This window comes from Sorghum bicolor, chromosome 1 (assembly GCF_000003195.3).
Source record: "Sorghum bicolor cultivar BTx623 chromosome 1, Sorghum_bicolor_NCBIv3, whole genome shotgun sequence".
Lineage (NCBI taxonomy): Eukaryota > Viridiplantae > Streptophyta > Magnoliopsida > Poales > Poaceae > Sorghum > Sorghum bicolor.
The window spans coordinates 30127517-30148600 of NC_012870.2; the positions used below are offsets into that span (position 1 = coordinate 30127517).

Here is a 21084-nt window from a genome sequence, read left to right on the forward strand (position 1 = left end):
GCGGGGAATTCACCTACTACATTAGAATACTCATCCAAAAGTTCTCAAAATTTATCAGCTTATGTAAAACTCAATTATAAACAACATGGCTATTATAAGTTTTTGCATAACAAGCCTTCAAGATGGGATAAATATCATGGAACCTAACTGAATATTTCTGACGTCCAAAACAGAACATCCAACTTCAAAAATTCATAACTAGAGATATACTTATTCAAAAATTACAAACTTTACCAATATAGAAAGCTTAACAAAAATCCTAGAACTTTTGTTAGTAATAGAAGACCTAATTATTTCTTTAATAGGGTCAAAAACTGCTTAGATCCAAAACTATCTAGATTTTCGTCACTGGAAACAGCGACCAAACAACCAATCAACAACAGCAACCCTACTTTACATTCTTAGTGTGAATAGGTTACATGTTCAAAAATTATGAAATTTTATAGAAGATATAAAATTCCACTATCTACAACTTTTATATAAAGCAGTCTGGCGTATGAGATCTTCAAGATAGCATAAATAATCTCTGAACTTAAATGAACTTTTTTGACGACAAAAACAAGATAGTAAGCTTCTAAAATTCATAAGTGGAGTTATGCTTATCCAAAAATGATGATCTTTATTAATATAGAAAACATAACTAATATTCTAGAACTTTCATGTTATAAGCTTTGGATTTTAAGGACTAAAAGATACTCATAACGAGTCAAGAATCCAACTACACTTTTTAGACAGCAGAACAACAACAACTGACATAAACGCAAATAACTGGAGCTATAATGGTCGAAAATATATGATATTTAACAATCTGGAAAGCTTACAAAATTACAAACACGTTTTATTTAGATCATACCATGAGATTATGGATGTATGACAACATAAAACTGAATGTATCTAACTGTGTCCTGATTTCTGACAGCACAAATGCATCAACAAACAACGACCATATCTCTTAGACCATAAGGGCTACAAGAGTGAACGTTATGCCAAAAGAAAGATATTGAAGTCTGCTATTTGAATATAATTTTCCTATGATTTTTAGATATATAAACATATCCCAAAACAGCATACAACTTACAACTGCGCAATCTGGAAAAAACAGCAGGGCCAATTTCGAGATTAGAACCCTAACTCGTCAACTAATCCAAAGGAATTGCCAAACCCTAGCATCGATTTTCCACAAAAATAAAAAAGAAAAGAAGGATCTTACCCCAATGATTTTAGATGAGGAACAAAAACAGCAGTGATCCGTGATCTATGGGCGAAACCCCAGTTTCTCCCACCTCCTCCCTTCTCTTCTCTCCTTTCTCTTCTCCCCTCTCTTCTTTTTTTTCCTCAATATGAACAGCTATGGATGGCACCTAAAGCCCTTGGGAGGGGATATAAAAGGCCACTACGGGCACTGTAGCGGAGCGCTACAGTAACATGTTTCCTGTTTATTTTTTTTTCTGAAATTTATATCTCCATGATCTAAACTCCAAACAAAACATATGAGTAGTGCAATTGAAAGCATCCGACGAGCTCTAAGCATTTATGGTCTCTCATTGTCCATCCAAATGACATAAAAAAGTTATTTTTTGCCACTCACTATAACTCCTAATAAAGTATTTACTATTTTACGCTTTTTGACATACAAAACGTGTTTTGGGGTGTTACAAGGTGATGATGTATCTCTTCTTTGTTCTCCACTTATCTCTATTATTTAAACATGTAATGCTGTTTCATCTATTGCTCTGAAGTCTTATGACTGCTCTGAAGTCTCAAGTCAGAAGTTGCTCTGGAGTCTAGACTTGTAATTGCTTATTGCTCTGGACCTGTATTCAGCTTTATGTTAGTGGTTTGCTTAGATTCATTAGTCCACCTGCTTTCCTGCATGAACCATTTATGATAAATGACAGCCTTCGTATGAACAAACACTTTAAGTAAATACTAGAAATTTCAAGTGATGAGAACTATCCCTTTTTTTCCTTATCGATGAAAGGAATTTCTGATCACTGTAAATGTAAAATCCAAATTATCTTACGGGAAAACCATTCCAATGACACTTCTATTACTACCATGATCACTTTAATTTGAATGTACTCCATGCTTGTATTATGTGTTTTAGTGTCCTTTCTATAAATAAGTTTGCCTTCATATTTTCATGTAAAATTGGTGCTTTATATCTCAATGTGGCTCAAAACATGTTGCTAAGATCAAGTAGATTGCAGTGTTTGGAAGCAACATGTCCTTTTATACTCCTCTATTGCTTTGAATTTTTTTGGCTCCCGTTGTGCTAGTACAACTAAAAGTACGTATAAATGCCGGCTGTTGTAGTGTTCACAGGCGGCAGCTCATAGGAACCAACGAGAGCACCTACTTGCAGACATTGGATTCTCAAAGCCTTTAAGCTACTATAAACCACACCATCCATTTTCATACAAGGTTTATACTTATCCTTGACAAGTGGCTGTGATTTCTTTTAACGTTTTGAAGTATATGAAACGTGATAGTTTTCGAGAAACGGGACAGGACAAAGGAAATTTCACCCTCAAGAAGTGATGTTTCCGAGGACATCACCATGCCAATCAGAGGCTGATACTATTCCAAATGCCATCTCCAGCCATTGAATATTTGAAATAGCAGAGGCATGCCAAAGTCTCCTCACGAGGGAGCAGACAGCAGAGCATCCAGCTCAAGCAAGATCGCCATTTGGAGCCGTTTCTACCGATGAAAACTCACGAAGCAGAAAGCAATGGCACGATATGCGGTGTTTGCACAAGGCAGGCATTGTGGTCACTCTGGTTAGGTAGGGGTACCAACCGCCGCGGGATCGCCATTGCTGGTCCTACCAGCAACCACCAGGACCAAACCTAATCCAGAATGACTTGGATGAAATAATGGCAAGATATTCCAACTGATTGTATACACCTCAGCATGGGCCCACAAGGTAAGGAAAAAAGAGGTCCTTGCTTATTCAGCAGCATTACCTTTGTTTCCAGATGTTGCTATCTGGTGGTAGTAGTAGTACACTAGTACTAATCCTGATCTGAAATGTGACTTATCATATGTGTTTCCTCGTATGGTGGCTTGCTTTATTTCAGTTTAGCACGCAACCCTAGGTAGTTTATCGCAAGATCTTGGCAGCTGTCATGTCAGTATGATGAGGAGGCTTGTCAGTCCAACGACAACAGAGTCGACTGGGCACAGATTGTACAATAATTCTATCTACACCTTGTTTAGTTTCGAAAAAAAATTTATTTTGGGACACTGTAACATTTTCAATTTTATTTGACAAACATTATCTAATTATATACTAACTAAGCTCAAAAGATTCATATCGTGATTTACAGATAAACTGTAGAATTAGTTTTTGTTTTCATCTATATTTAATACTCCATGCATATGCCGCAAGATTCGATATGACCGAGAATCTTGAAAAATTTTATCTACTTTTTAGAAACTAAACAAGGCCAAAGTATGGTTTTTAAAACCACTAATTTCTCTTATAATATATAATTTATATAATGACTAAAGTAAAATTTAATCATTAGAAATATTTGTAAATCCAAATTTAAATGACATAGTAACACATTTTTTATTTCATTAGACTAATTGTTAGTTATTAATGACATAAAGTTTGAATTTTAAAATAAATGCAAGTCCACGGAAGGAGTATTCAATAAGAGCTTAGGGCCTGTTTAGATTGTGGATGAAAATTTTTTGGATGTCACATCGGATGTGTCGGAAGGATGTCGGGAGAGGTTTTTAGAAACTAATAAAAAAAATTACATAGCTCGTCAGGAAACTGCAAGACAAATTTATTAAGCATAATTAATCTGTCATTAGCATATATGGATTACTGTAGCACTTAAGGCTAATCATGGAGTAACTAGGCTTAAAAGATTCGTCTCGCGATTCTCAACTAAACTGTGTAATTAGTTTATTTTTTTATCTACATTTAATGTTCCATGTATGTCTCCAAAGATTCGATGGGATGGATGAAAAATTTTTAGGTGGGGAACTAAACAGGGCCTTAGTAACTTCTAAAAATTTTATCAAAAAATGCTGACCTGACACAGCCTCGAATCCTTTCGAATAGCACTTCCATTCTTGCACCCAAACAGAACATTTCCCCGGAAATATCTCTGGCCTGCTCCCTTTCCTGCCAAAAATAAAAAATATTACCAGTAAAATCATAAAATGTGCACCAGCAGCTTCAGTGGCCACAGTTGCCACAGTGGAATGAAGGTCTGCACATTCGCACAATTGAGGAACGAGACCCACCACAATTTTCCAAGAAGTATAATAAACAGTCTTTATTTTACAGAAATTTTCGTCGTCATCGCCATCGACAGACAAACCCAGCAGAAACCTTGCATCCTTAGATCCCAGCAAGAGATCAGAGCAAGGTGTACGCATTTGGACTTTGGACATGTACAAGGATGATCCATTCACACTCCCATGGATACACTTTCAATCCAAGCTCAGACCTCAGAGTCAGAGGGAGCCTTCCTTGGCCGAGAGCCGTTTCAGGAACTCGTATGTGGTGACCATGGTGGCCGAAGACAGCGACATGGACGCGCACCGCGGCCCGAGCCCGCGGTAGCAAGCAGCCCAGCCTCCCTCCCGAACCAGCGCGCGCGCCGCGGCCGCGAGCGTCGGCGCCTGCGCCCCACCGTCCATCACCTGCAGCCGCGTCTTCACGGTGTCCAGCGGCATCGTCACCAGCGCGGCCGCGCTTCCCGCCGCGGCGGCGCTCGCGCCTTGCACGGCCATCGCGGCGCCGCGGCTGTCGTGGTGCGCGGGGCCGACGGCGCGCCAGAGGAGCCGCTGCGCCGTCGCGTAGGAGCCCCACCACGCGGCGCTGGAGGGCGCGTAGGTCAGCAACGAGACACCGAAGCCGCGGTACAGGCCGCGCACGCCGTCCGCGAGTAGGATCTTCCGGAACGCGTCGGCGCCGCCGCGGTAGTGGGCGGCAGCGACGGGCGCAGTCTGGACCATGAGGCGCTGGCTGACGACGTCGACGGGTGTCCACACGACCTGCGCAGCTACGGCAGCAGAGACACCGCCCGCGGCCGACGCGGCAGCAGAGGCGGCCGGTTCCGCGACGCCGAGGCGGAGCGCGGCGGAGCCCACGGCGCTCTTGGTGGCCTCGAGCGCCGCCATATAGAGCGCGCGCGCGGGCACCGTGCCCGCGAGGGACGCACCGAAGCCACGGTAGAACCCACGGGGACCGTCGCGCCGGAGAATCGCCGCCGCTGCCGCCGAGGGCGCGGCCTGTGGAGGGGCAGCAACCTGGAGGTGCGTCTTGAGGACGACGGCTGGGTACAGCGCCGCGGAGACGCCGGAGAAGAGCGCGGCGCCGAGTAGAAAAAACCGCGACTTGTCGAGCATCTCCCAGCTCACCTCTGCCGGCATCCCCCTTGCGTCCTCGACCTCACCGCCATGCTCGGCAACTCTTGCGGCGCTAAAGCTCATCGCTTTCCAGGTTTCCTCTCCCACGCCAGCTCACCTTCAACTTCAAGGCTATCTAGAGCTCGATCCAATATAATCCAAGTATGAAGTATCCAACTACTCTCTGCAGGCCGCCGGCGCAAGAAGTCAGAGGTAGAAGGGATGGAACATCTCGCGTGCCGAGTGGACGTCGCCGGCAGTGTACCCAGTCGCCGACGGCAGCATCTCCGGCGAGGGGAAGGCTTTTTCCTTCCACCTCCTCTGTATTGGGATTGGGAACACAACAGGTGAAGCGGTGGAGGTGGACTGAGCGAACAGAAAAAGTGACACGAAATATCTTGGAATCAAAGGGTGTAGGCGAATATTTATACGAGATGAGGATTAGGTGTTCTTAGGGCGACCGCCACGTGGTGATCGTTGCTAGTTGCTGCTGAGATGGTCGTCTTTTATCGACTGCGCGCACAAATGATCTTGACGTAATCTGGGCCGCCTGTGTCAGTGGAGAGTTTCATAGCGGTGTTTCTAAGATTGTCATGTTATGTGAAATAAAATGAAACTTAGATAAAACACCCACTCTCAATAAAAAGTTTCATTCCATGGTTTCATAGGCATTTAAAGAGTTTCAACTAGATGAAACTCATTTCTTCTCTCTCTTCTTAAATACGCTGCCATGTCATCCAAAATGCCTATGTGGCAACCTATTTAATGTGAATGAAACTCAAATGAAACTTTCATTGAGACTGACCTAAAGGGCCTATATTTCAGGCCCACATATTAGTGATTGGACTCCACTTTCTCAAAAAAAAAGAAAGAAAGAAAAAAACCTTAAAGCCTTCACTTGAAGCAACGAAGTAACAATTAACAAGCCCATTTTGATTTTGGAATATACTTCTCTTCATCTTAAATCTTAAAATAAGTATTTTTCTAAAAAAATATAAAAAATACTCCTCTATTTCAATTATGTTGATGCAAAAGCGGATCTGCAAACATAAAGGGCTAATACCCGATTTAAACGTTAAGGCGTGCCAGCCGATTTGACCTTACTATCGGCAAAGGTGGTAACTCGAATACTTTGGTCCTGACAACAGCGATGCGCCCGGATGCCACAGCCAAGAGGTATTCACGCGGAACTTGAGAACACGTCGAGCTTAAGTCGACGAATTCCTAAGAACTCGTAATAAAAGAAAAAAGGTATGACGAAGTCGTCGAAAATAGATGCTAGAATATGAGTAAAAACTAGTATTTGATTGATTACAAAGCCCTAGGGTCTACATTTATACCCTGCTCAAAGAGCTACAACCAGACACGACTAGGACTCGAATTCCAAATTAAACAGAATTCGTATACAAAACGACTCTAAACAACTAAGGAAAATATAAAACCACCCCCTTGTAACCGACCGAGACACCGCCACAGATCAATCGGCAACCTCCACGCTTTCCTTCAGAGTCATCGGCAGTCTTCCTGTTATGGCCATCGGCAAACACCAATATTGATCATCGGCAAGAACACGTTACCACCTTTGGACCTAGTCATATTCAATCTTCTCTTCGTCAGCACCCATCCTCATCGGCAACTCTTCTGCAAGCTAGTTACTCTTACTCCACCTGCCGATCTATACTCTGCTGGTCTCTGGATACGTGTCCAAAAATGGTGTCAACACATGCCCCCCAATTTCGGAGTATGAAATCATTAATGCTCCGAAATTCTCTGCAGTAATGATGTCTTTCCGCAATTAATGCTACCAATCTGGCAACCGACAGCCTTAATCTGGACAACTCTAATCCTATTCTTCTGCAGATTCCTCGAAATCCTCAACCTCCCAAACGGACATTTCCACTTTAGTCGCGCATCGGCAATATTACCGTTACAGGGACTTGCCGACGGACTAACCAGGACGTCCATATCTTATCCTCCCAAACGGCTATTCCCACTTTATTCGCCCATCGGCAATATGACCGTTACAAGGCGCTGCCGATGGACCGACCAGGAGATCTCGCACAGTAAAATATCTCCGGATAATGACCGCTTCCTGTCAAATCGCCTGCACAATCCCTTGATTACCGTGCGAACAGTTACCACATCTACCTGAGTACCCTCGGATTTCACGGATACGGCGAAGAGATAAGTTGGATTTGCCCTTGCCCGTTTTGTCCTATAAATAGTTCCTTCTCGGGTACTCATTCTCCATCACATCATTCCACAGCTCCAACTTCACTTTCCTGGCGGCGGCGCTGTTCGAGAACTCCAAGATCTTCAACGAAGCCCCTCCTTCACCAACTCCGAAGCCTTCGACCACCCTCTTCGTGATAAGATGTCCATCAACTTCACCGTTCCTGAGGTCAGTTCTTCACTCCACCTTTTGTGCTTTTTCTCGCATCCCTGTTCATCCGTAATCCATTTTACTGAACATTTTCTTTTTCTTTCTTTGTTTTTCCTTTACCTTCAAAACCATTAGGATCTGTCCAACAAAATTGTCATCCCCACCGATCAACCACACCTCCAATGTCTTGGTCCGTTAGGGAATCCAGATCCAACCGACCTCATTAACGCAGAAACCAACAGGATCCCTTTTAGAGCCGAGAACTTCTCTTTGGATCTATGGAAGGATACTTTCCGTTCCTGGCCCAGTCCTACCGTGGGATGGAAAGACTGGTTCTTGAGGGTTAGCCATTCGAATGAAGTCAAATGGGGCGAGAGAAAACTAGACCAATGCATGTCCATCGCCGATATGCATAGGAATGAGTCATTATTGATAGCTGCATCGTACTTCTGGTCAGACACACTCAATGCTTTTGTCTTCGGCCACGGCCCTGCTTCCCCTACTCTTGGCGATGTGGTTATGCTTACCGGCCTAGACGTATCTTCTGCCGATAGCACCCACTTCTTTGACACTACGCCTAGTGCCAAGGTAGAAACCCGCTCCATCGGCGGCTGGTCCGGATACATTCAGAAGTACCGCAAAACGGGGTCCGTCGATATAAAGGAACAAACCACCTTTCTGAACATGTGGCTGGACAAGTTCGTATTCTGCGGCCGATCGGCAGGCCCGACCTCCGTCTATCTATCGGCAGCAGAGAGACTGGCTAACGGTGGCCGATTCCCTCTCGACCGATACTTGCTTGGTGCTGCCTACCATCTTCTCCACCAGGTAGCTAAGAAACTCCTGCTTGGCCAGTCTATCGGCAACTTGGGGGGTCCCTGGTGGTTTGTCAACATGTGGCTCAGCCTCCACATGCACAGGCGCCTTGAGTTTGATCTCTTCGCGCAGCGTTTCCCTAGAGATATAACCGAGGACCATGAATTGGATGAAGAAGAATCGGCAACACGCCCTCCCCTAAACTTTGGCGAGGCTGTCATAGTTCTGCCCGGCACAGGAGGCAATGCAGACCAAATCAGCCGATTCTTCCAAACCTTGTATGAGGGCTTGACTAGAGAGCAGCGAGCATGGTTGCCTTATGATGATCCAGACACCTTGTTTCCTCTAGTTTTCAACCCGTTCAATGATGCTCTCAACAAGGATCATGAAGTAATGATGGCACTGATCACTCCCAGAGCTATACCAGTGAATTTCTTTGGCAGTGGGAAAACCTCCATCTAGACTTATGAGTTTTACAATCCATTGGCACTAGCTCGTCAATTAGCTTTCGGCCAGCTACCGATTGCACTATGTTATGCCGATGTGATAAAACCTAGGGAAACCATCACTAGCCTCCTTGAATGGATCCGAGTAGCCCAACTGCCATCAAGTGCCGATACAGATGTAAACTTTTCAGAGTGGGTTCCAGCCGCCTTCATCACTCAGGCGTACAAGCGATGGTGGGCAGAACGGAAGGAGCATCTGTTCTGCAGATCGGCTCTTACGTACCGCGGCATGATCGATCCCGAGTACGAAGTCCCCGATAATACTGTAAGTATCTTCAAACCGATGTTTCAATTTTCTCAATTTTAATTCTATCGGTGATTCACCTTTGTGTCATCTTGCAGGTTGACAATACCCCTCCATCGGTCAGCAGGAGTGGCAAGCCGATTGACCTATTCCCACCAGGTCTAATCTCTTCAATCGGCAACAACGCTCCCACTCTAGCTGCCATCATGCATCGAGGCGTACGCCTTAAGAAAGTGACCACCAAGAGGACCAAGACATCTCCATCGGTAGCCGCCTCCACCTTAGCACAGGCCTTCAAGGTAATTGTTAAACCTTTTCATTTATACCAATTCCATTTTTACATCTGCCACACTTGTGCTTACGAATTCTTATTCCTGACGCAGCATACCGGCGCATCGGCGAGGACCAAAAGCAAAGGTGCCGATGCCCCCCAGTCTAGCCAGCAGAAGAGAAAAGGTGCCAAGAGTAACAGAGCACAAACAAAGCGCCAGAGAGTGGCAACTGTTGGGTATTTTAAACGCAAACAGAAAAATCCGCAAGCGCACGGATATCGATGTAGCTTTCACCCGGGAGTATTCCAGAGTATCAATTTTCCACAAGGAACATGAGTGTACTAATTAAGATCCAAGATCGCCCAAGGATAACTATATAACTATTTTTGGTGGGAAGAGAGGAAGTTTCCTGAGAGTCCTCTAGTTGATCTAAGAATCAAGAATTACTTCAAGATTATCTATATAGGGACATCAGAGCACTAACCACAGAAAGAGATGAGAAGGGGGCTAGGAAGGTCTGACTACGGTCCTACAAACACCAATCCGAACGAGGTGGAATACGTCGACCGTTAGGGCTGTCACTACCCTAAGGCTACCACAACAATCCGCAGGATTGGGTGCAATTCCAGGTAATCGCAAGACTAAACACCACGTCTAATCTATTAATTACTACTCTAATGTTTCAAAGATTAGAGCACTTGATGCAAGCGAGAATCCAATAAATAACTTGAATGTAAATAAAAGTAATTAGAGAACTTAGGAGTTATGAGTTGAAGAACCTGGAAAACGATGAAGAACGAACCAGATGCTGCAAAAGTACAATGTTGAGGAAGATCCGACAGATCCGGCTCCTCCTCCGCTCTCCTCTTCTCTCTCCCTCTTTTCTAGATTACAACTAGAACTAACTAGAACTAGAACTAGAGGAACTAGAACTAGAACTAGATGAACTAGAACTAGATCTAGATGAACTAGAGGTAGAACTAGAAGAACTAGAGGGATCCTCTCTACTTGGATGAAGACTTGAAACCCTAGCTTTGATTCTGTAGAAGAGGTATGATCTCCAGGGGCCAGGGGGGTCTGGTTTTATAGTCCCTTCAAGTGAATCTGGGCCGTCGGATCAAACTAACATTGATCGTGTGGTTTTCCTTGAAGTATTAGGTCGGTGGAGCATAATACGCGAAACGGGTCCGAATTGGACACTGTAGCTGGGCGGGCTCCCAGGAGAGTTGGGCGGGCGCCCTGCCTCCGAGCCCGATCGGCCTCCCGTTCGTTCCCGTGGCTTCTGGAGTCTTCTAGATGGTAGAAAATTGCACGGCACGTTAATATCTCTATGTAAACCCGACGTGTGGGCCTTTCTTCCATAATTCCTAATAACCCCCTGCAGAAATAGACAAACACCAAAACTCGTGGAATTCTGTCAGATAAAACCCTAAGTCTAGGTGTTGGTTGCATTTGGATCCTTTTCCATGATTAGTTGATGGTGAAATGTGAGCATTAAGGACCGTCAACAAGCTCCCCCAAGCTTAACCTTTGCTCGTCCCTGAGCAAAGCTAAAATCAACAAGAAAACAGGGGTTACTTTTATGCCTCTTACTACAGGGTTTTTAAGTTATCAATAAGGTCTTAAGTGATTGAAAAACAGAATGATCAAGTCAAGCACTATGTCTCAAGTTCTTCTGTCTTACCTTTGTTCTGGAGTTTTTTATAAGTCTGCAAAATGAAACTGAGGCATTGCCTTCTTCTCGAAAGATATATAAGTAGAGCTTTAAAAGTTTTAGCATACTTACTTTGCATTTTGCTATGTCAATGCTCGGAGCAAGGGAGAGGAATGTCATACTCTTAGATCAAGACCTTTTGACCTTTTTGAAAAGTTTGTCATCTCTTACTGGCATATTGCTTATTAGAGGGACCATGGGCTATCATTTTTTTCTCCTTTTTTTTTCTTTTTCTCTTTTTTTCAGTCTTCTTTTTTTTCAAGTGGGCAGCAAGTACCCCTAATTCTACTGTCGGACACATGTCCATTTTTTCCACTCAGGTGGGTATCTTTGTACCCCTAATTCTACTTCGGACACTTGTCCATTTTTACCTCTCGTCTCACTCTTTTTTTTTCGAATCAAATTTTTGCATAGTCCCATGCCTCTAACGTAATAATACTTCGGAAGAGTGAATCTTTTATATTTTAAAACAAAAAGATCTTGATCTTGGGAGCATGATAATTCTCTCAACCAAAACTACAAGAATTAACAATGGCTTGAACAAAGCAAGTGCCCACAATTTTAATATTTATATCTTATAACACTCTAGGTATTATGATCTCATATATTTTTTTTATGAATTTTTAGATTTTCAAAAGATAAAATCTCCAGAACTCTAGCAAAACTTGGAACAAGTTAAATAGTAGCTCAGACCTTCTCATATCATGTTTGTCAATTACCTAGACTTGAATCAAACTTTCTTTTTATTTTATTTAAAACTTAGTATTACACAAAACTATTGTATATTACTCAAAAGAAAAACTTGTTTGGTTTCATGGTTATGCATTTTTTTATTTCTGAATACTAGTAAATAAAACCAAGAAAGAAAAGTAATACTTATCTAGATACACGTGGGGGTGCCTCCCCCAAGCTGGATGTTGACATAGTCGTTTACTCTTGTGGCCTGCATGTTCGGTCTCACTCTTCTTAAGCCTCAAAATCCTGCACAACCCAAATAGACAACAAAACTCGTGGAGCATATTAAGGGTTAGGTAATTGTCTAGAGCTTATGAGAGCTTAGTATGAGAATTCTATGAACTCAATCGCATCAAGTTCCTCTACCAGGTTGCTTTGTGGCTCAAGATAGATTTTCAAGCGTTGACCATTTACCTTAAAAGTGTTACCTATGTCATCTTGGATGGTAATGGCTCCATGAGTTGAAGTGTCAATAACCTTGTATGGTCCATCCCACTTACTTCGTAGCTTACCATGCCCAAAGAGCTTAACTCTTGAATTGAATAGTAGAACCTTATCTCCAGGCTTAAACTCCTTGTGCTTGATTCTCTTATCGTGCCATCGTTTTGTTCTCTCTTTATAGATCCTTGAATTGTGGTAGGCTTTCTCTCTCCATTCTTCTAGCTCAGATAGTTGCATCAGACGATTCTCGCTAGCGAGATGGAGATCCATGTTCCATTTCTTGAGTGCCCAATGAGCCTTAAATTCTACTTCCACAGGCAAATGACAAGTTTTTCCATATACAAGTTGATAAGGTGACATGCCTATGGGTGTTTTGAATGCAGTTCTATATGCCCAAAGTGCATCAGGAAGTTTGTCCTTCCACCCCTTACCCATCTCATCTACGGTCTTTTGTAAAATATTTTTGATTTGTTTGTTAGATGTTTCGGCTTGACCGCTAGTCTGAGGATGGTATGGTGTTGCGACGTTGTGTCGAACTCCATGATCGGCTAGGTACTTCCGGAAGATTTTATCGATGAAGTGGGAACCTCCATCGCTTATGACTATCCGGGGTATACCAAAGCGAGGAAAGATTACTTCATGGAACATTCTCTTGGCATGTTTTGAATCAGCTGATCGACAAGGTAAGGCTTCTACCCATTTGGACACGTAATCCACAGCTACTAAGATATACTCGCAATTCCCGGACATAGGGAATGGCCCCATGAAATCAATGCCCCATACATCGAAAAGTTCTACTTGAAGATTATTTGTGAGAGGCATTTCATTTCGTGAGTTAATATTCCCATGTTTTTGACACCGGTGGCATCTCCTGACAAAGTCCTTTGTATCTTCATACATCGTTGGCCAGAAAAAACCTCTTTGCCAAATTTTAGCATGTGTCCGAAATGCTCCATAGTGTCCTCCATATGGCGAGGCATGGCATCTTTCCATAATTTGAGTAGCCTCAACCATAGGAACACACCTTCTCAAGAGTCCATCAGCGCAGACTCGGAAAAGATATGGCTCATCCCAAAGGTGGAAACGACTATCGTGAAGCAACTTCCTTTTGTTTGCGCCAGGTGGGACATAGCCTTTTACTATAAAGTTTACGATGTCTGCGTACCATGGATCTGCATGTGTTATCTTAAGTAGGGTGTCATCCCTTAGGTAGTTATTTATGGGAAGTTCATCATGTGTTTCCTTATACTGAAGCCTAGACAAGTGGTCGGCTACAGAATTCTCAACTCCCTTCCTATCTCGGATTTCTATGTCAAAGTCTTAGAGTAGAAGAATCCACCGAATTAGACGAGGCTTAGCATCTTTCTTAGTGAGGAGGTACTTGAGAGCAGCATGGTCTGAATAGATGATTATCTTCGCCCCCACTAAGTAAGATCTAAACTTGTCTATAGCAAAGACAACAGCCAAAAGCTCTTTTTCAGTTGTAGTGTAATTGAGCTGTGGTCCAGACAAGGTTTTGCTAGCGTAGGATATGGCATAATGCTTTTTATCCTTGGTTTGTCCTAAAACGGCCCCAACCGCAAAATCGCTAGCATCACACATGATCTCAAAAGGAAGATTCCAATCAGGTGGTTGGATAATCGGGGCTGAGATGAGTGCTTTCTTAAGAGTTTGAAAAGATTCATGACACTCATCACTAAAGATGAAAGGTGCATCCTTAGCTAGGAGATTAGTTAGGGGTCTAGCAATTTGAGAGAAATTTTTGATAAAGCGTCTATAGAACCCTACATGTCCCAAAAAGCTACGGATTCCTTTCACATTCGTGGGAGGTGGAAGTTTTTCAATAACTTCAATCTTTGCTTTGTCCACCTCTATACCACGTTCGGACACTTTATGTCCTAGCACTATTCCTTCCTGAACAATAAAATGGCATTTCTCCCAGTTCAGGATTAAGTGTTTTTCTTCACATCGCTGCAAGACTCTATCTAAATTCTCCAAACAATGATCGAAGGTTTTGCCATAGACGGTAAAATCATCCATGAAAACCTCCCATGATCTTCTCGATCATGTCCGAGAAAATAGACATCATGCACCGTTGGAAAGAAGCTGGAGCATTGCACAATCCGAACGACATTCGTCGGTATGCATAAGTTCCATACGGGCATGTAAAGGTAGTCTTTTCTTGGTCATCTGGGTGGATTGGGATTTGGTGATATCTAGAATAACCATCAAGGAAACAGAAGAAAGAGTGGTTTGCAAGCCATTCCAACATTTCATCAATGAAGGGTAACGGAAAATGATCTTTCTTTGTAGCCTTATTGAGTTTTCGATAGTCAATACACATACGCCACCCAGTGACAATTCGTTGAGGGATGAGTTCATTCTTCTCATTCCTAACGACCGTCATTCCTCCTTTCTTTGGCACTACTTGTACAGGGCTAACCCACTCACTATGTGGCACAGGATAAATAATCCCAGCATGATAGAGTTTGAGGACCTCTTTCTTAACAACCTCTCGCATAGCATTGTTAAGTCTCCGTTGTGGTTCCCTTGAAGGTGTAAAATTGGGATCAATAGGGATACGATGAGTGCAGAGAATGGGACTAATGCCCGTGAGATCCTCGAGAGAGTAGCCAAAAGCTGATCTATGTCTTTCAAGAACAGTGACAAGTTGTTGTGTTTCATAATCGGAAAGCTTGTCACTGATAATTACTGGAGTTTTTGAGTTGTTGTGCAAGAAGACATATCTATGGCCAGAAGGAAGAGGTTTTAATTCTATCGAAGGAGGTGAAGGTAGTTCATTTTTGTCTAGCTCAACGGGTTCTACCAACTCTTCTTCTTCTTGAACAAAGTGTTCATGATTAAAGAATGGTTGGGTCATCTCCTCTTGAGTCACCATTAAGACCTCCTCAATAGGATCTGGGTCAAGTTTGGGTTCCACTATCGTGTTAATTGATCTAGCAAGAGGAACAACAATAGTGGAATTCCCAACCCTGAAGTCTAAATGACCTCGTTGTGGTTGTTCCTGTAGAAGTTTCATGATTGGTCTGCCAATCAAGAGAGGAATCTCTGGTATGTCAAAAAGGTGAAAGTCTAGACATATTCCAGATTCCTTGATTCTAACAGAAATTGCCCTTAATACCCCATGGCTTTCTAGAATTAATCCAGATGGACTTTGTAAAAGTTTTTGAGATGGGGTTATGGACTCGTTGGGATAAAGAGTGTCAGCTAACTCCTTGGAAATAACATTTATCCCAACATATGGACTGTAGTGGACCTTCCTAGGGGACCTTCTAATTTGGCATTCTGCTTCTGTTAGCCATTCGTAACTCAGAATAGCCGAAAGGCTTTTGATGTGTTCTATGTCAACATATTCTACTCTTAGAACAGATTGAGTGGTCCTTACTAGAGGTCGTGTTTGGATAGGAAAATTCGAGGTGTTTCCATAATCTTCAAAAAGATCTTCCTCGAATTCAAAGGGATGCTCTAAAAGTGGTGGTTCATCATCCCTTAGTTGGTTTTGCATTCCTTTATCAGGAGGTTTCTCTACAACCAAATTAATGGATGGGTCAGGTGGAATTTCTAACTCGGTTGCAAGTTCCTCATCTTTTGGTTTAAGATCAGGCTCGACTTCTTTTTCTTCTTCAGGAAACTCATCATAAATGCCTGTGTAAGCGGTATTTTCAAGGATTCTTTCTAGGATAGCTTTCCCCTCATCTGTAAGTTTGTGTGTGAATGAGCCTCCGGAAGCAATGTCGAGGTGAAGAGCAGCTTCCTTGCTTAGACCACGATAAAAGTGGTAGTACAGTACATGGTCAGGCAGGGAAAGGTTTGGACCGGAATTGGTAAGGCATGTGAACCTAGCCCAAGCTGCTCCTAAAGTTTCCTTCTCTCTTCGTTTGAATGTAAGAATTTCAATTCTAAGGTCAGCGATGCGAAAAAGTGGGAAGAAAGCGAGACAAAAGTTGTCCCGAAGTTCATCCCAACTTCCATTAACGCCTCCTACAGAATGAGCATACCACTTTTTTGCTCTTCCCAAAAGGGAGAATGGAAATAATTTCCATTTAAGGGTTTCTTGTGTCATGCCAGAAATAGATCGGCAAGAGCACAACTGCTCAAATTCTCTAAGATGGGTGTATGGATCTTCATCTACTTGCCCAGAGAAGGGTTGCTCCTGAATCATGGCTATTAGATCAGGGTCGAGGTCATAGCCATCTGTAACAATTGGATGTGATGATGGTGGTGGCTCTAATAACTCGCCCTTTGGAGCAAAGAATTTATAGATAGAAGTGAAATCCATGTGGTATGTGTTGACACTTCTTAACGCAACCACCGGATATCGGCGACGGCGCCAGAAGTGCCCTGGTAGGGTAACTCTATTTACTATTGGATAATTCCGCAAGCGCACAGAATGTACCGCTATAGCACTTCACCAAGGAGTATTCCAAGGTATCGTAATTTATATTTTCCCAAGGGAAAGCGGCTAAGTGTGTTTAACAAAAAGGGGAATGAGATTCCTTGAGTTATCTAGTATCAACTAGTGAATAAGGGTGGTAAATAACGAATAGGAAGGGTAGTGGTGAATCCAAGGTCCTATGCTAAAGGTAAATGGTAGAGTTAGCTAGGTGGGAGGACAACGAGTGAGTAAAGGACTCCTATGTATCTAACTTGACTTCTGTGACTTACTTTAATAGATAATTGTCTTAACTACGCTAGAGCCTTACTAACTGTGTGCGAGGGATAGCCGAGCTGGTAAGACGCTTAGAAGGTTTTTCACCTAACCCCTTACCGAAAGCGACTATTGGGCTTATGGACGCCTTACCTTTTAAGAACTAGCCTGTTCGTGAGGAGAACCTAATGCCGCCCACGATCTGTCACCTACTAGGGAGTGCGCTCCTACTTTCTGTTCAAGCCAGCGGTAATCAAAGGTAATCTTAAGTATGAGCACCACGCTCACACTTAATCCTACAACTCTAACTAGTTGCAGCTAGCTAGAGCTCCTATACAAGATAGGACGATGATGCACACACAGGAGTGGTTACAGGTCACTAACTTCACTAAGACAACTATATTACTAAAGTAAATGCACAACAAGACTAAAAGACTTGCACTAAGTAAGAACTCAGTAAAGTAAAGTAAGAATAATATATTAATAAAAGGAAAGTCTTACGAAAGTAGAAAGGTACAAGAGCTATACCAGACTCTCCAGAAGACGACTCCGGAGACCCCGAGCTTCGCTCGACTCGACTCTAACTCCCACTCTAGACTAACTACTACTCTACTTGTATGCTTGGAACTTGTAATGCACTTGGCCTTGGAATTGCACACTTGAAATGAAGGATGGAGGCTGCCTTTTATAGAGGGAGATGGAGTAGGGGTTACTCCATCGCCACGTCATCGATCCGCGTGACATCTTCTCTCCACCCTTGGATCAAACCGACCTCACAACCGCCATTTGATCAACGGCAGGGGCAAATCAACATGTGGGACATGTGGGGAAGGTCGGTGGGAGGCCACCGACCCTGGAACCGCCTTTGATGTGGGGTCGGGCGACCCCACTTCTGGGCCTCTGGGCCCACCAGCAGTGTCCGCAGGGGTCCCTTATGTCGGTGGACTAGGTGGCACACCTGGGTCCCACCAAAGAGGGGTCGGGCGACCCCCTCCCTGTGGGCCCAGGGTGTCACCTGTTGTCCCCTCGATCTCCTCTTGATGATTCTGATGTTGGCTTTGTCAAATAATGTCTTGAATTTGTTGTTCCTGCATAAACAAGCTAAGAGTACAAGTGGAACTAGTTATGGATAAAATATGTTCATGTCATGTCGTTTCCCCTTGCAACCGAGGCATGTTGACGGTGTTTTGTATGTGGATTTCTATGGTATATCCACCATCAACAAGATCCCCCAAGCTTAACCTTTGCTCGTCCCGAGCAAACAATCAAACTTAGCCTCGGTGGATCAGGTATTGTTACTATGTTCACATTTCAAGAGTACCATGTGTACAACAAAGTTCTTCTCTTTGCATGAAAAATTTAGCTATGTAAACTTACCCCTATTACCTTAGTCCCTTATGGGGCTTATGGCTTTTCCTTTGTCTTAGGTGGTTGAGAGACAGAACAGTTTGACTTGAGCACTAACTTTCTCATTCTTAGCAAGTTTGATATCAGAGGTTTTGTGATATTTTCAAAAGAAAGCTTAATTGTTCCTCTTATGGTTCTCTCATGTCACTCAAATGGTGTATGATTCCTCACCAAGGTATATGGTAAGAGTTGCCTTCTCTATTTCATCCTATTTCTAAAAGGCTTATGTGGAGTTCAAGGTAGGGATGAAAGGAGATAGCATACTTACTTTGCATGTATTGCGAAGTCAAAGCTCGGATCCTTGAAGAGAAGTGTCATACTCCCAGATCAAGATGTGCAAGTGTGATATATGGTGGACTAGGTTGCTCCTTTATTTGATAGACTCTCTATGTATTGAGACATGGCTAGCATTTTTTTTTCTTCTTTTTTTTTATATATGAGCTTTCATGTGCTCAATTTTCTTTTTCTGTGGACTTGCACATGTCCATCTTTTTATTTCATTTTGCCTAGCCTTTTGATGTCTCATTTACCAAATAATGCTTAGAGAGATGTTCTAACATTTAGAGTATGGAGCAACCTATTTAGTGAATGCGAAATACATGTGGTTGCGTACTTCCAGTGTAGAAGCAGCATATATATATGTGGTGTGTACGTGATCTTGATCTTAGGAGCATGAAAAGTCTCTTAACAAGGGTCAACAAGACTTGACGACACTCAACACAAAGCAAATAGCTTATGTGGAAAGGTTGCAATTATGTAAAGTAGATATGGCTGTGGTAGGAATTCATCACCATTGAGGAACAATTAAGGTTTTGATCATTTTAAGAATAAATCTCTGATAATCATGCATGCTTAGAAAAATATTATAGTAGCTCTTGTCTTACTATCTCATGTCCCACAACAACTTAGACTTAGTTCTAGCACTTTCAACCCACAAAGTTTTTAGGTTCATGGCAGTTTAAGTGAGCTAAGTGATCCATACTTAGAGAAATACTAAGTTGTATACTAGGCACTAGAGAAACATTAACAAGCAACTAGTCATAATTTCCATGAGGGATATAAACATACATGAAGCATATATGCTAAAGGGAAATGCTAATAAATATTTATTTTATTTTTTTTTAAGTAAGAATGATAAAATGCATGAAAATAAATAGGATAGAATACTTACCTTAGTGGGGGAGAGGATCTCCCCCAAGCTAGATCTTCGCTCACTGTGGTGGCGGGAAATTTTGGTACCATCCAGCCCAGCGTTGTGCGTCTTCCTCTCGCACACGTCGGATATGTTGGCCGTTTTGTAACGCCAGTTGCAATGTTGCTTCTTGCCCAATCTGCAATTCGCCCATGTCATTAATGAGACTGTCCATACCTGTGGGCTGGTGACGCCTAGCCCTGTCCCTTGGGCGTGGAGTGCGTTGTGGAGGTAGACCCATGGAGTCTGAAGCATCCACTGACATCGCTTCATCGCCCTCTTCAACGTCATGGTGCGAGGATCCTCCTTGCTCCATCTGGGCGGCTTGCATCATCCTTCTTGTCACCCTGCGTGTCCCTGCAACATCTGGACTTGCCACTCGGGCTAGTCTAATGGTAAGTGTGCGGACCCCATACAACCGGCGCCTCGCACATGGGAGAGGAATTTCGGTTGTATAGCCCGGATAAATCATTTTAAGTTCACCATTTGGATCTCTTATGAGCATGTTAGCATTGATGAAGAAGTTCTCATCTACCACTCCTCTAACATAGCCAATGTCTTCAAAATAATGTGATTCAAGTAATCCAAAAGTATCGGCTATTCGAGTAATAAAGGATGTGAAATAGATGGGCTTCCCATACTCAATAGAGTTAAGCCAATAGTTCACTAGCAGTTTCACAGGGGAGACCTTGATTTTACTATCCATGGCATAGAGAATTTTAAGTTCATCATCAATTAAAGTATCAGTTCCCATGCCAGGATATAGAGTGCACATGATCCAGAAGTGAAGAAAGCGCAAGGTTGGATTATGGATTTCAATGGGAGTAGGATTTGAACAATCATTAGAGCCAGAAATTGCTTTCCAGAATCTAAATTTATCGAACATTCTAGTGGCATGATCTAGATCAAGTTCACATTCATGTTCACACCCTAAAGCAGTGTTTAGCAAACTCCAATTTAATTGATGTTCTTGCTCACACATGCGAAAAGATATTCCATTATTTGTGAGTTTTAGGGTGCATAGAAATTCCTTAGCAAGCAATTCTTTTCCAAATTCAGGCACTTGCCAAAAACTACTCCAACCAATTGCTCTAAACACCTTATCGAATTCAACATCCATACCTGTGCGGGCCAAAAGGTCCGGATCGATGATGCTAGTGTGTAGGAAGAGACCCTCTCGGATGATGTAGTACCTTTGCAACTCTTCTTGGCTTAACATGAGGCCGCTCTCGGGCTCTCTCATCCTTGATGGAGGCTCGTAGGGTACCATCCCATGGTAACCTTCTTCTTCCTCCCTTCCATGAGCATGGTGAGAGCCTTGAGAAGAGC

General features: G+C 43.0%; 1 protein-coding gene across 1 annotated transcript; it reads right to left on the minus strand.

The window, feature by feature from the left end:
- LOC8067560 (solute carrier family 25 member 44) lies at nucleotides 4272-6013 on the minus strand. The gene has a single exon (XM_002467248.2). The coding sequence runs from the start codon at nucleotides 5458-5460 to the stop codon at nucleotides 4480-4482; it is 981 nt and encodes a 326-aa protein (XP_002467293.1). The 5' UTR covers nucleotides 5461-6013; the 3' UTR covers nucleotides 4272-4479.